This window comes from Mastacembelus armatus, chromosome 7 (genome assembly GCF_900324485.2).
Source record: "Mastacembelus armatus chromosome 7, fMasArm1.2, whole genome shotgun sequence".
NCBI lineage: Eukaryota > Metazoa > Chordata > Actinopteri > Synbranchiformes > Mastacembelidae > Mastacembelus > Mastacembelus armatus.
In genome coordinates, this window is record NC_046639.1 from 13749328 (window position 1) to 13764354 (window position 15027).

A 15027-nucleotide genomic window follows, 5' to 3' on the forward strand; every position below is an offset into this window, starting at 1 on the left:
GAGGAATAACTAAACATGTGGCACACCGAGCAGGAAAGAGAGAGAGAGGGAGAAGCCATGCTACTAGCTAGCTAAGCTAACTGGTAGGTTAACGAACGAAAGTCTTGGAATAGCAATAAATACCAGTAAAAATATAAAGATACATGACTAGTACCGGAAAGTAGCTGTTAATGAATTGTTCAGAGAGTTTTGTTAGTTTTTAGGTGTGTCAGACTATACCTAGTCTGTTACTAATCTGTAGACCAACTATACAGCACGACATGCTTGCAATATGAAGTGATTCACTTACCCGGAAACAGATCAGAAACAATTTGTAAGGTTTAACAATAGCACACAGGAATGTACTTCAGACTTTCAATGCATAGATGCAGTGTGACTTAAAATCATCAACATGTGCCAGTGCTTTGGTCTTTGAAGACTGCTTTACAGACACAAGTATTAAATACAGTCACATTTTATGTGCAGAAAGAATCAAATACATGAAACATGATTGAGGAAAATCGGTTGATTATTCACAGGGACTGACTGTTCAGTAACAGTCTGAATGGCAAAATGTCATCCATCTGATGCAGGTGTAGGAAGACATATTTTAGCATTATTTGGGTTGGGGTTCACCAGTCATCCTCAGTCACCTGCTGATAGAGAATCACAGAGTTGCTCCCCACAAAGAGCAGTAACAGAGCCAAGCTAGCCCACTTGTTACTTCTTGTAAGTTACATCAGAAAGCAGATGTTTGCATGCAACTTGTTATCTACTGTCACATTTCTGGTAGGAAATGATGACCAATGTTTTACTTCAAGGGTAACAGATCTGTTATGAAGAAAAGAAAGCCAACCAACAACAGTCTAATGTAGCTCAGCCTAAATCTCAGTAAAATCTGTTAAAACTAAACTAAAAATCATCAAACTAATGAAGCATTAAAATCCAGCAGCAAAGGTCTGAAAATAACCGCTATGCAATCCCCCTGCACTAATGAATATATATGTACAGTGATGTGAACAAGTGTTGGCCCCCTTCCTGATTTCTTATTTTTTTGCATGTTTGTCACACTTTAATGTTTCTGTCATGATTCTTAGTGATTTGTGAAAATTTGGGTCACAGACTTCTCCACCCAAAAGCACCCAAAGTCAATTCAGTGTTCAAACGTGTTTATTCACAACAACAAAGGGTGACTAGTTGTATTATTAGTGGAAGTATGATCAGCAGGATGGGCTGAAGTAGACTTCAACCTGTCTTCGGCTGGAAGTAGCAACAGTTCGATGACAGTGGAAACCTCTGTTCTGATTGAGGGATTTCGTGGAGCGGATAGGGTTATGGCTCCCTCATAGGTCCACTGTATGCGTTCCCTTCGAAGCTTGAAGTGAAGAGAGAAAGAGGAGAGATTAGTGAGGACGTTGACTGAGAGGGAATAACGCACCTGTCTTCCTTGTGTAGGTGCGGAACGGCGTCCGTGCGTTTTCCTCCGGTCCGACTCTGCCGCTTAGCGTCGAATAACGTCCTCCGACATTACTCCGGTTCTGAAACGAAATCGCTAATTCAGTCCTCCTTTGTTTCTCTGTAGTTCCACCGAGGGATATTGTCCAAAGTCCCATAGCCGAATGGGTATCCTCTCCAGGCAACTGAGGCAGGTGAAGCTTGGCTCTCTCTCTGGAATTCGCTGGGTAAATGTTAAGGCGGCGCAGTGATCTGTGAAAACGACAACAGACAACCTGGCAGCTTGTCACTGCCCAGGGTCTGCTATTTAAACAGGGAATCAACACAGGTGAAGGATGTTAACTTAATGAGTCAAAATGCTGAGAGTGGAATTACTACATCCTGCTAGTTCCTTCATAATAAAGCTCCACTCCCGGAAGCTTCATTCTGGAACGTCACAGTTTCAGATCATCAAATTTAAATATTAGTCAAAGATAACACAAGTAAACATATCATGCAGTTTTTAAATGAAGGATTTTATTATTAAGGGAAAACAAAATCCAAAACTACATACACTGGGTACATAGGGTACATACACTGAGCTACTGAAACAAATGAACACCCCTCCCAGGGATCAATAAAGTGTATTCTTATTAGGATTCTGCTTTACTAACATCTAACAACTAAATTAAAACTTGTCAGAGAATACACACCATCTGTCACCACAGAAAAGCCATGTCTGACAAGTACATAGTGTGGTAATCACAATGATGACACACCTCAACATCATGGATGAGCTCAGAGGACATTTGAGCACTATAACAAAATCAGGGAATGTCTTTAAAAACAAAAGTGATGATACTTGGAATATCTACAGATTGGAAACAATGACTATTGATAGTAGAAAAATAACATGATCTGTATCATGCTTTGTATGATATCACAAGTTAGACCTCAGGATGTGGAATTCACCAGTTGGTTTGTTTATTTGATACATGTGTTTATACTATGCATCTATAGTAGTGCTTTTTTGATCAAGGGTTGCAGGGGAAGCAGCATGTTGAGGAAGCATTTCCGTCTTGCCATGTATTGGTTTATTTTTTAGAAAGAGAGAATTGGTGACATAATATGAAAGATTTATACAGACATTTATTCTTAAATTATAGACAGTAGCACAACTGAGAGACAGAGAACTAGGTTTACAGAGACAAGTAAAAATGACTGTAAACTGAGAAAAGAAATTGAAATCCTGACAACAGCAGAAAGACAGAATGAGCAAGAGAAAAAGAATGAAATAAATGAAGGATGCCAAGAATAAATGATGTCACTGTTATCATCCCTGGCCACTTGAAAATCCGTGTTGTGAGCAAACGACTTCTAGTAAATGTTTAATAGTATTCAGTTTGGAGTATAGCCTAGCTGTTCACAAGATGAATGACCTATATTTTAAACGGGCCAGGTGTGTTTAAAGAGAAAGCATAAAGTGTAACAGCACGTTGTTAATGAAATACCTTTCCGTCACCCAGGACTTTCTGTTGCGTGAATGGACTTCCGCATTTCCATGCGTCTTAAACGTGACCCAGCATTCTACGCATCACGGCGAACCAACCAATGGGAACGCCGGGTTACACCAAGTCGCTGTACACGTTTAACAGGTCTAGTGCTGCGTTCCCGTACAGTGGGAAAGAAAGCAAGCAGGAAATTTCTCACTTACTACTGTTGCGCTCAGATAGAAAACATAAGCATCCAAATTTTTGTTTCATCCTTTTTAGGTTGTCAAATTCTGTAATATGTTCACAAAACCAAACGGAATTCAGTTAAAAATACTGTAAATTTCAAAATGAATGAATGGACTTGGATTCTCGTTTTGAAAAGATATGATATGATATGATATGATATGATATGATATGATATGATATGCTTGTAAACAGAAATCGGGAATTCAGATATGTTTGTGAAACAATACGGTCTCAATTTCGGATTTTGAGTTTTTCGTTTCTCTATTTGCAAGAACAGCTCTCCAGTTTCAGCTTCCAAGCCTAAGCGACCCTGGATGTGCCCGGTCAAGCGCTAGATAACAAGACCAATAATTCGGCTGTAGATTGGGTTTTAACTGTGGTCTCCTGAATGCGACATTATAGTGGGATAAGAAGGTGGGGCATGCGCAGTGAGCACAACTCTTATGAAACAAACAGTGCAGCTGCAGCAAGCCAGTACAGATATATTGAAGGGCTCCTCATATTGTGGTTACAGGAACCGACTCAGTACATAGCACTGCCCCGCACATCAAAACCCGCAGAAGACATGCTTCTTTCTTTAGGCTTGACATAAATATCACCTCCGGGGAGCCGGCACAAGGTAAGATAGGTATCTTTGGCAGCTTTTTGGCAGGCTTTGTTTCAATGGGAAACTGGCTATACTTATTTACAGCGCCACCGGTTACATAAGCATCGCTACTGTGACCCCGTTTTGGTCTGCTGAGATCTTGTTTCCCTGCCAGAGAATTTAACTTCCAGATAGTTGTATTTTTACTTTAAGTGTTAGTTATTTTCTGACATGTTCAGCAGTTCTACATTTGTGCCGTTATTTGATTAATTCTTGGTGAAGTTCATATGAGGTGGGTACAATATCAGCCCCCATTTAGAATAGACGGCGTGACCTAATTTTCATCTGGAGAAGTCAAAGGAGCCATCACAGAGACATTAAACCGCCCTTTCAAAACGCAACATGCCTTTTTTACGTTTATTTTTACAGGTTTTTATGTGTGGAGAAATATTAGTAAATTTATCATTATTGTTCACACAGACTCACTCAATACTTTTTCCATTGTTCAGATTATAGTTGAGTCTGAAGTCACTTTATCAAAACCCTCCATCCTCACCCAGTTCCATCCATCACCTTTCCCCTTCTTTATCCTGCATAATGCTACAACTGGAGTTACTTTTTGAATTGTAGATAGGACATAACGCTAAGCATTCTCAACATTGAAATGTTTTCTGTTCTACAGATGTCGGCCCATAAATATATTCAGTGACTGATGTGCTGTCTGTGGCACTGTGTAAAAATCAGCAATATGGCAGAGACTGTCAGGAGTTATGTTTGTATTAGAGTTAAATTACTTTGTAGTGCACCTAAGCCAGGCTCATTAAGAGTAATGCAACATTGTGCTCCCAAATGCTGGGAAGCCCCATCAGCTCAGGGAACTGCTCTATAAACAAGCAGCACTACATTCACCTCATGCAAGTGTTTTATGTTTATGAAGCTTTTCTAGCAATTACTTCTCTGTGTGGGATTTTTCTTTTTTTTAATCAATGATGTTGAAATGTCCTACATATCAGTATCCTCATGATCCCCTTCATAGTGCCCAGTATTGCTTGAAGTTGACAAGAATGTCTGTCATCACTCTGGATGGATTGTTGTAGCTGGTGATTTGGTCCAGCCAGGAGATTTACAAGCTTAGTAGTAATTCTGCAGTAAATTACAACAAGTAGTGCCCAGGTATATTGTACAAAGTTAGTTATTTTATTGAAAATATTCAAATTTGATGTCCAGGGTCTTGGGTTTGATTATTTCAGTCCTGTCATGTAGCTTAAATAAAAAGTGTATGGAATATACAGTATCTCACAGAAGTGAGTACACCCCTCACATTTTTGTAAATAATTTATTATATCTTTTCATGTCACAACACTAAAGAAATGACACTTTGCTACAATGTAAAGTAGTGAGTGTACAGCCTGTATAACAGTATAAATTTGCTGTCCCCTCAAAATAACTCAACACACAGCCATTAATGTCTAAACCGCTGGCAACAAAAGTGAGTACACCCCTAAGTGAAAATGTCCAAATTGGGCCCAATTAGCCATTTTCCCTCCCCGGTGTCATGTGACTCGTTAGTGTTACAAGGTCTCAGGTGTGAATGGGGAGCTGGTGTGTTAAATTTGGTGTTATTGCTCTCAGTCTCTCATACTGGTCACTGTAAGTTCAACATGGCACCTCATGGCAAAGAACTCTCAGAGGATCTGAAAAAAAGAATTGTTGCTCTACATAAAGATGGCCTAGGCTATAAGAAGATTGCCGAGACCCAGAAACTTAGCTGCAGCACGGTGGCCAAGACCATACAGCGGTTTAACAAGACAGGTTCCACTCAGAACAGGCCTCCCCATGGTCGACCAAAGAAGTTGAGTGCACGTGCTCAGCATCATATCCAGAGGTTGCTTTTGGGAAATAGACATATGAGTGCTGCCAGCATTACTGCAGAGGTTCAAGGGGTGGGGGGTCAGCCTGTCAGTGCTCAGACCTCTTCTAACAATGATGCACAAGAAAGCCCGCAAACAGTTTGCTGAAGACAAGCAAACTAAGGACATGGATTACTGGAACCGTGTCCTGTGGTCTGATGAGACCAAGATAAACTTATTTGGTTCAGATGGTGTCAAGCGTGTCTGGCGGCAACCAGGTGAGGAGTACAAAGAAAAGTGTGTCTTGCCTACAGTCAAGCATGGTTGTGGGAGTGTCATGGTCTGGGGCTGCATGAGTGCTGCTGGCACTGGGGAGCTACAGTTCATTGAGGGAACCATGAATACCAACATGTACTGTGACATACTGAAGCAGAGCATGAAACCCTCCCTTTGGAGGCTGGGCCACAGGGCAGTATTCAAGCATGATAACGACCCCAAACACACCTCCAAGATGACCACTGCCTTGCTAAAGAAGTTGAGGGTAAAGGTGATGGACTGGCCAAGCATGTCTCCAAACCTAAACCCTATTGAGCATCTGTGGGGCATCCTCAAACGGAAGGTGGAAGAGTGCAAGGTCTCTAACATCCACCAGCTCTGTGATGTCATCATGGAGGAGTGGAAGAGGATTCAAGTCGCAACCTGTGAAGCTCTGGTGAGCTCCATGCCCAAGAGGGTTATGGCAGTGCTGGAAAATAATGGTGGTCAAACAAAATATTGACTTTGGGCCCAATTTGGACATTTTCACTTAGGGGTGTACTCACTTTTGTTCCCAGCGGTTTAGACATTAATGGCTCTGTGTTGAGTTATTTTGAGGGGACAGCAAATTTATACTGTTATACAAGCTGTACACTCACTACTTTACATTGTAGCAAAGTGTCATTTCTTCAGTGTTGTGACATGAAAAGATATAATAAATTATTTACAAAAATGTGAGGGGTGTACTCACTTCTGTGAGATACTGTATGTAGAGCTGTCAGACTGGATAGAATAATGTCATTGGGTTATTGTATTTGTTCCATCTATGGTTGCTGACTAAAGCTGAGAAATCTTATACCTTTTTTTGATTTTACAAATGTGAAAATGAGCAGTGTGGAACCAAATGAAAAGTAACATTGTAAGTTACCTTATGTGCTTTAACCACATCTCAATTGGTCAAATTTACTGTCTTAGCTCACTCACATTTTACCATCTTTGTTTAATATTTTTTCTTCAGGTATACACCAATTGTAAAGAGAGGTCAAAAGAAACAAAAGTTGTGGTTGTGGCCTGTTTTAGCTGATCTCCAAGCTAAACAAATGTTTAGACTGGTCTTATTCCCAGATTGACCGATGAATGTGGAAAGAGAGACAGCAATGTTTTCGGTCAACATTTTCTTTCCATTCCAGCTTGTTTAAATGAGTGCAGTTTTCTTTTGATTTTCAGACTTTTCGATATCTTCTCTCTGTCCGTGGTACATACCGTGCAATGGTTTGTCCTGCCATGGTGGTTCTTGCTCCTCTTCCTCTGCATCAGGCTTCTGTTGCCTGAGATATTCTCTAAGTATTCCATCGCTCGGGGCTATCTTCCTGATGTACTCATGGATCTTTGCTGTTTCATCTCGGATGGTGGCTCTGACGCTCACCAGTCCTCAGCCTCCTTTCTTCCTCTTAGTGTACAGTCTCGGGGTGCTGGATTTGGGGGTGAAACCCTTCATGCATTGTGAGGAGCTTCCTTGTCTTGACATCAGTGGCTTCTATGTCCTCTTTTGGCCAGCTTATTACGCCAGCAAGGTATCTGATGACCGACAGGGCGTAGGTGTTGATGGCTTGGACCTTGTTCTTCCCATTTAGCTGGCTTCTTAGGACTTGCCTTACTCTCTGTAGGTATTTGGCTGTGGCTGCTTTCCTTGTGGCTTCTTCTTGGTTCCCATTTACCTGTGGAATTCCAAGGTACTTGTAGCTTCCGTCAACATCTGCTCTGCTGCCTTCTGGAAGTTCAACTCCTTCAGTCCTGACAATCTTCCCTCTCTTGGTTATCATTCGACCACTTGTGGTCACCCCTCCTGGATCAACGACATTCCAATGTCGTTGCAGTATATCCTGGTGGTGTGTATCAGTGAATCGATGTCTGGCTCATTCCTGGGGTACAGCCTGATGTCATCCATGTACAGGAGGTGGCTGAAATAATTTTAAAAAAAAACATATATATATATATATATATATAACAAATCCCTTACGAGCAAGCACTTGGCGACAGTGGAGAGGAAAAGCTCCCTTTTAACGGAAGAAAAAACCTCCAGCAGAACCAGGCTCAGTTTGGGCAGCCATCTGCCTCGACCGGTTGGGGTGAGTGGATAGAGCAGAGAGAAAAGAACAGCAACAATAAACAACAAATAGACACTGCAGGTTGGTGGGGCCAGTAACTGCACATCAGTGATATACAGCTCCAGGACCAGGGATACCTGCAGAAGGTACAGAGAGAGAGGGAGAGAGCACAAACTAGGGGAGAGAGAGAGAGCACAAGGTTAGTGACATTAAGTGGTGGAATATACATGTGAGGTGGGAGGAGAGGAAGAGAGGGGAAGGGAAGGGAAGGTGGGGGGGGCTCAGTGCACCGATGGTCCTTGGGCAGTCTAGGCCTATAGCAGCATAACTAAGGTACGGTTCAGGGTTGTCTGAAGCTAGCCCTAACTATAAGCTTTGTCAAAGAGGAAGGTTTTAAGTCTAGCCTTAAAAGTACAGAGAGTGTCTGCCTCCTGAACCCAGGCTGGGAGCTGGTTCCACAGGAGAGGAGCTTGATAGCTAAAGGCTCTGCCTCCCATTCTGCTTTTGGAAACTCCGGGAACCACAAATAGACCTGCACTCTGAGAGCGAAGTGGTCTATTGGGATAATATGGTACTATGTGGTCTTCAAGGTATGAGGGAGCTTGATCATGAAGGGATTTGTATGTGAGGAGAAGGATTTTAAATTCTGTTCTGTATTTTACAGGGAGCCAATGAAGAGAAGCTAATATAGGAAAAATATGATCTCTCTTGCTAGTTCCTTTCTGGACTCTGGCTGCGGCATTCTGGATTAACTGCATGAAGCACCTAAAATATCTCTGCTGAGTGAATGTGTTATTCAGAGTGGTCTATTTTTTCAGCATCCCACACTGTTGCCAACTGATACAGATTGGATGCCTCAGTTATTTGTCCTATTGGGAGATGTTCAAGTTTGTACAAGATGCAAGTGAACTTTAAAATAAGTAGGTGGCAGCATCATGTTGTGTACTGTACATACAGTGTTGCTGTCTTCATTATGCCCATTTTAGTTTTAGTCATTTCAGTTTGCTCACTTTTGTCACCTTCTGCTTCCAAAATAAGATGGCCCCTAATTCCATCCACTGGTTCCGGAAAGGCCTCCGCCTCCACGACAACCCAGCGCTACGAGAAGCAGTCCGAGGGGCGGGCACAGTACGCTGTGTTTACTTTCTGGACCCATGGTTTGCAGGCTCCTCCAATGTTGGGGTCAACAGATGGAGGTAAGTTCAAGACTGACTATAGGGAAATTAAGCTTTTGTTTAACCATATACAGACCTTTTCCATTGTATCATCGGATAATATCATACAAGCGTTTCGCAGATTTATAGTTTTGGACCCCCACAAGGTGACACAAAGTAAACCTGTGGGTTTGCTGGATGATTAAAGGTATATAACACATCTGTGCTCCACAAAATGTTAAGATTTACAGACTTTCCTCTGATCTTCACTGTATTGTTTTCAATAATTTAATTAAAAACATAAAAACAACACTATTTTAACCCATAAATTGGAAGTAAATGCGCTACTCCCACCACAAAATGTCACAAGATAAATCAATTGGGTTATGAGATTTTGAAGAGGCTAGGAAAACAAAATAGAAAATACTGGTACACAAAAATGTCCTATTTTTAGACTATAATCTTTTCTTGCAAATTACCTGATGATTTTAAATTATTCAAATCAACAAAGAAAAAAAGCAAGCAAATTATAATTTAAAACTAACAAAAGTACTTATCTGATTCAAGAGAAATCAGCAAAAACTTTCTGCAGTATTTTTTAACATCCTTTCCTGTTTGTGGGACTGAAGGCAAATTAGGAAATGTGAATTGCACATATTTTACTGCTTTTGTACAAGAGTGATGACAGTTGAATAGAACTGCTGGAAGCTGTGACTCATACATGGGAACCTCATAGCTGCAGTGCTTCAGCACACAGCATGATGCCAGCATTTCTCTGCTTTGGAAACCTTGTTTGTTGTATTTACAGCTTTTACATTTAAAATTGTGAAAGGAGACATTCTCAGTGTGTTGCATACTTTTCAGTCTTGTCTTTCACCCCAACAGGAGTCAGAGAGTGGATAATGGAATTTTATCATTAAACCACATCTACTTTTTGGCCAGTAGTTTAAATGCACAATAGACTTTATAAAAGATTTTTTTATAAAGGAACCCCTTTATTAACAGCCAAAATAAATTGTATTTTAAAGTTTTCACATAAGTGTTGGTTTCACAGCCACTAGGCCTGTCAGAAAATCAGGATTGTGCTTGTGGTGTATTGCTTTGTGCTTTTTCTTTTATATTTTGTTTGTATGTACACTCACATTATTACCAATGTCTTTCTTGATTTATTATTCACTCACCACAGTTCAACTCACCCACGTTAAACTCCTGTAATCAGAAGTCTCTGTTTTACCTATGAGACCCCCCCATTTCAATTGTCTGTCTTTGTTTGTGATTGTTATTTTTGTAGTTTGCTCATTTTGAGACAAGCCCCAGTTTGTGAGGTTGCCGGCCTGGTATGTTGTTGCTGTGCAAAATAATGCAGCTAAAAAAAGTGCAGTGGTTTGACTGACAAAATACAAGACCAATCTGGGTCATATGGATTCATCAACTTTCTATAGATCTTTATGGGTTACAGCAAATGTCTTTCTTCTATAAATGAAGCAGGAGTGGAGGGGATCTTAGAATTGAGTTATTAGAATAGGTATGTGAGTTTCAGGGATACATGGTGTAAAATAGGCAGTGTGACTACAGACTGAGAGCAGGGTCATGTGAGATAAAGCTCTGGCCCCTGTTAATGAAATGTGTGCGCAATTCACGTGAGTATTGAGTCCGTAAACGGACACATCTCCTCTGCAGGGATAACATCACCATAGTGTTCATTGCTTGCTGGCCTGTTTTTGCACTGAAGTACAGACCCCAGACAGGAATATTCAGTGACCTAGTGATATCCAGCTGGTTGTCGTACTAAAAATGTAAACAGATCGACAATGGTGATGGCAGCGTCAAGGCAGGAAACACAAATGCCTGTATGCAACTCAGATTTCAAAACATAATATGTAGGTCACTAATGAAGCAGTTGCACTTTTTCTTTTTGTCAGCCTGTCCTAATTTACACAATTAAGCCTTCATGACACTAACTGTATTCACTGATAGCATATTGGCTTTCCTTAACAAGCGTTTGATCAGAACTGACATCAGCATGCCCAGCAGTATGCAGAATTAAGAGTGTGTTAGCACTTCATTGTACAGGTCCACACTTTTTTTAAAACTTTGCTCAGAAAAAAAATGCATTGTTTATGACTAATATAGGATAAATAGAAATGAATTCATTCCAGCTGCTAGAAATAACTTATAATCTAAAAATGTAGTGCCCAGCAGACCAACTGAGCATGCAAAACATTTTAGCTATGTTAACACAATATGTTAACATTTTATTTGGGTTTAAATGTAATTTTAGCAGTTCTGTCATGGAAATTACTATTATTTGGATTATTGATTAAGCTGCCCTTTTTTTCAGAATATCAGTGAAAACTTTCCACAGCCCAAGGTGATATGACCCTCTCAGATTTCAGTGATATGAATATGTGTCCATGTTTATTAAAGGGTTTTCTGTAGCAAATTGAGAAAAATAGAGGGTCAACATGAGGACATGGCCATCCTAGCGGAGTTTAAATGATCAAATAATTTTAATTTTGTGTTTTGGAACCAGTCTGAGATCACGAGGGCTGATGTGATTTGGCGGCTCTTAGGAAGGAAGAACATGATTCATCCAAGTATCAAAAAAATGATAGTGGCAGTAGCATAGACTGTCAAGTTTATATAAAGGGTCTGAGTCTGAATGCCTTCTACTGAAGCAGGAAAGTGGGTAGTTTATTTCACATTTCCCACTGAAGTAGGATAAAAAGAATTGCATAATGTGGCCCACTTATCATGACTAAGGCAGGTCCTTACAACAAACATGCTGCTGTCAGATTCAAGGCTACAACAAACCTTTTTATCAGGACCAGCTAAAAAGCTGTATCATTGGTCACAACACAATGCACTGAAGTTAAATTAAGGCAACTCAAACAGAATTGAGGTTAACGATCTCAGCACAAGCACACACATACATTTATGTCTCTGCATTGAAAAAATACAACTTCAGTTGACATCCATCCATTATCTATCACTTATTCCTATTTTAGGGTCATAGGGATCTGCTGGAGCCTATCCCAGCTCTCTTCAGGCAAAAGGCAGGAGTACACTCTGGAAAGGTCACCAGTCCATCACAGGGCCACATATAGACAAATAACCACACATGCTCACACTCACTCCTATGCACAATTTGGAATCACCAATCAACCTGACATACATGTTTTGTGGGACTGTGGGAAGAAACCTGAGTACCCAGAGAAAACCCACGCAACCACGGGGAGAACATGCAAACTCCAAACAGAAAGGCCCCTGTTGGGTTTCCAACCAGGCTTGTGGGGAGGAAAGAGTTCTAATCACCAAACTGCCGTGCTGCTCAGTCAGTTGACATGTCCCATTTAAAGACCAACCAGTTGTCTTCAGCACTAAGAGCCAGCCATGGCTCAGACAGTAGCACTAAAACCTGGTCAGCTGCCCTGACACCTGCTGGTTTGTGTGTGGCAGATAGTGTTATTTTTACCTTAAAGTGGGATTAAAAATGGCACCCTTCAGCACTAATAGCCAGCCATGACTCAGACAGCAACACTAAAACCTGTCCAGCTGCCTTGACACCTACAGAGTTAATTGCAGTTGTTTATTTGTTGGTAGCTTCTGACTGTGTTACTGTTCCAAAGTTAAAAGTGGTGCTCTAGTTTAATATTACACTTTCATTAAGTTGAAGGACATATAACAGACAACTTAAAAGAGAATGGTCAAAATGGATGCAGCAGAGGCTGACATATCCAGACTTGTAGTTATGGATCTGAGTCAAGCTGTATCCTACATTCCCCATGATACTACTCAATAGGATCATTTTATTAGCCCATCAACTCAGTGTTGCCACTGATATTAGAGGAAATCTACATTAAGATTCAATAAGGCTGTTAAACAAAAAACATTCACTGCTGTATCAGTTTAATTTAGTTCAGTTGGTGAATAAGACATACATAAATCATGCCAGAAGTTTGAATTCTTACTAAATTTAATGCCAAAATTGTGACAAGGTCTGTAACATGTCTGCAACATATGAAATTGTGTGGCAAGTATATGTTATGCTTTATTTTCCTTAGTGTTCAGAAGCATATCATCTAAAGAACAGAGATAACTTGAAATACTGACAAGTCCCAATTAGCCGATATTTCTTTGGTTCTAATTAAGTGACAGTAAAATAAGGTCTAATCTTCATTGCTTTAGCGTAGTCTCTTTATTCTGTTAAGTTACTGTTAAACTTTCTGTTTTGTTGAAAGGCAGGAAGAACCTTTAAATTAGAAACATCAAATTTTCCAGTTCTGAAAACTAATTTGCCTTTAGTAAAAGAAGAGCCACGTGTTCCCATTGTCCTGTCATTTTTTCTTTCTGATCATGTTTTATGTTTTATTTTTGGCTATGAATTTTAGTATAGTTTTGATGATTACAGAGCGCCACAGTGAGCAGGCAACAGAAGGAATAGACACTGTGTCCGCATTGTGGTGATGCTAGGTAAAGACACTGGAGCCTCACATCCAAAACCAATAAAAGTGAAGATAATCAATTGTTTTTCCATCTAGGGGAAAATGTGAAAATAGTCTGTGCAAGAAATGTAGGTTAGTGTGCCAATGCCTGAAACTTGTGAGCAGTTATGTGATCATGACCTACTTGTAGGGAGGCTTTCCTGTGTGGCCTGTTACATGAGTTACACACTGGAAAAGGCCGTAGGTGCAGGTGACACCATACTCTGCCTCTGCCGGAAAAAAATCTTCTATATCATTCATTATCTGCTAAAATACAAAAAATATGATGTGAGGCATTAGGTTAATTTCTACCATTGACCAAGTTTTGTAGCTTTCGTGTCCGTTTTAAGAAATTTCTAACTTTTTATAAAATTTCAGATCTTTAACATTCCTGATTTCTAAATTATCTGTTCCTTTGAGCAACAGCTGCCTTAGCAAATTTTGTTTCACTTCATTTAGCAATGTGCAAGACATTTAAGTAGCAAACTTATAGATTTGAATCAGTTTAAATGATCAGTGATGGGGACAGTATTATTGCAAGTGAGTTTTTACATCAGGTTGACAAAATAATGTTACACAAGTTTGCTAATCTCCAACTCTAACCCATTCTCAGTCTACAAAACCTTCAGCTATCTTCTCATTTTTAGTTCAAATGACAAACATCACATCAGTGCATAATATTTGTAACAATGTATGTGCTCTCTCCGGGCTGGTATCTCTACTCAGCCACAGAGCATTTGTGAAGAAAGAACTACACTCTATCATTGGTGTACAGCTGCAAGTCAAATGAGTATTTCTGTAGTTCCAGTAGTTTCAACAAAGTGATAAAGGTTCTCTAGCTGTGTCATGTCAATTTTAAGAGTTACATTCTCCCAGTTTGACATAGAAGTATAGTGTTTAGCACTACCGCCTCACAGCATGGATGTTCTGGGCTCAAATCCTGTTCAACCCTGGAGCCTTTCTGTGTGGAGCTTGCATGTTCTACACAAGGGGCAGTCGTGGCCTAATGGATAGGGAGTCAGACTTGTAAGGTTCGAGTCTCAGGTCAAACGAAACAAAATTGTCGGTGACACAGAGTGCCAGCTCTCTGTCCATCTTCAATACTACGACTGAGGTGAGTCCCTTGAGCAAGGCACCGGACCCCAACTGCTCCCCGGGTGCCACAGCATTGGCTGCCGACTGCTCCGGGTGTGTTCACTGCTGTGTGTGTGCACTTTGGAATTGGGTTAAATGCAGAGCACAAATTATGGTAACCCATACTCGGCCATATAAGTCACTTTCACTTTCACATCTCTGTGTGTGGCTTATTGGTGAGTCAACATTCACACCTAGAGGCAATTTTAACCTTTACCCTGAAAGGATAAGTGGTAGATAATGGATGGATGGATTCTCGCGGTTTTATTTGTATCTTATCAGCAATATCGGCTAATAAATTTAA

At 40.4% G+C, this 15027-nt stretch overlaps 1 protein-coding gene across 1 annotated transcript in view; it reads left to right on the plus strand.

Annotated features, from left to right (window-relative positions):
* The first annotated feature begins 3603 nt into the window (after window positions 1–3603).
* Window positions 3604–15027, plus strand: part of LOC113145329 (cryptochrome-1-like) — a 36966-nt gene continuing 25542 nt past the window's right edge. Inside the window, exons 1-2 of the mRNA XM_026331919.1 lie at window positions 3604–3771; window positions 8990–9147. Of these exons, the coding sequence (XP_026187704.1) occupies window positions 8990–9147 (158 nt within the window). The 5' untranslated portion in view covers window positions 3604–3771. The remainder of the gene's footprint in view (window positions 3772–8989; window positions 9148–15027) is intronic.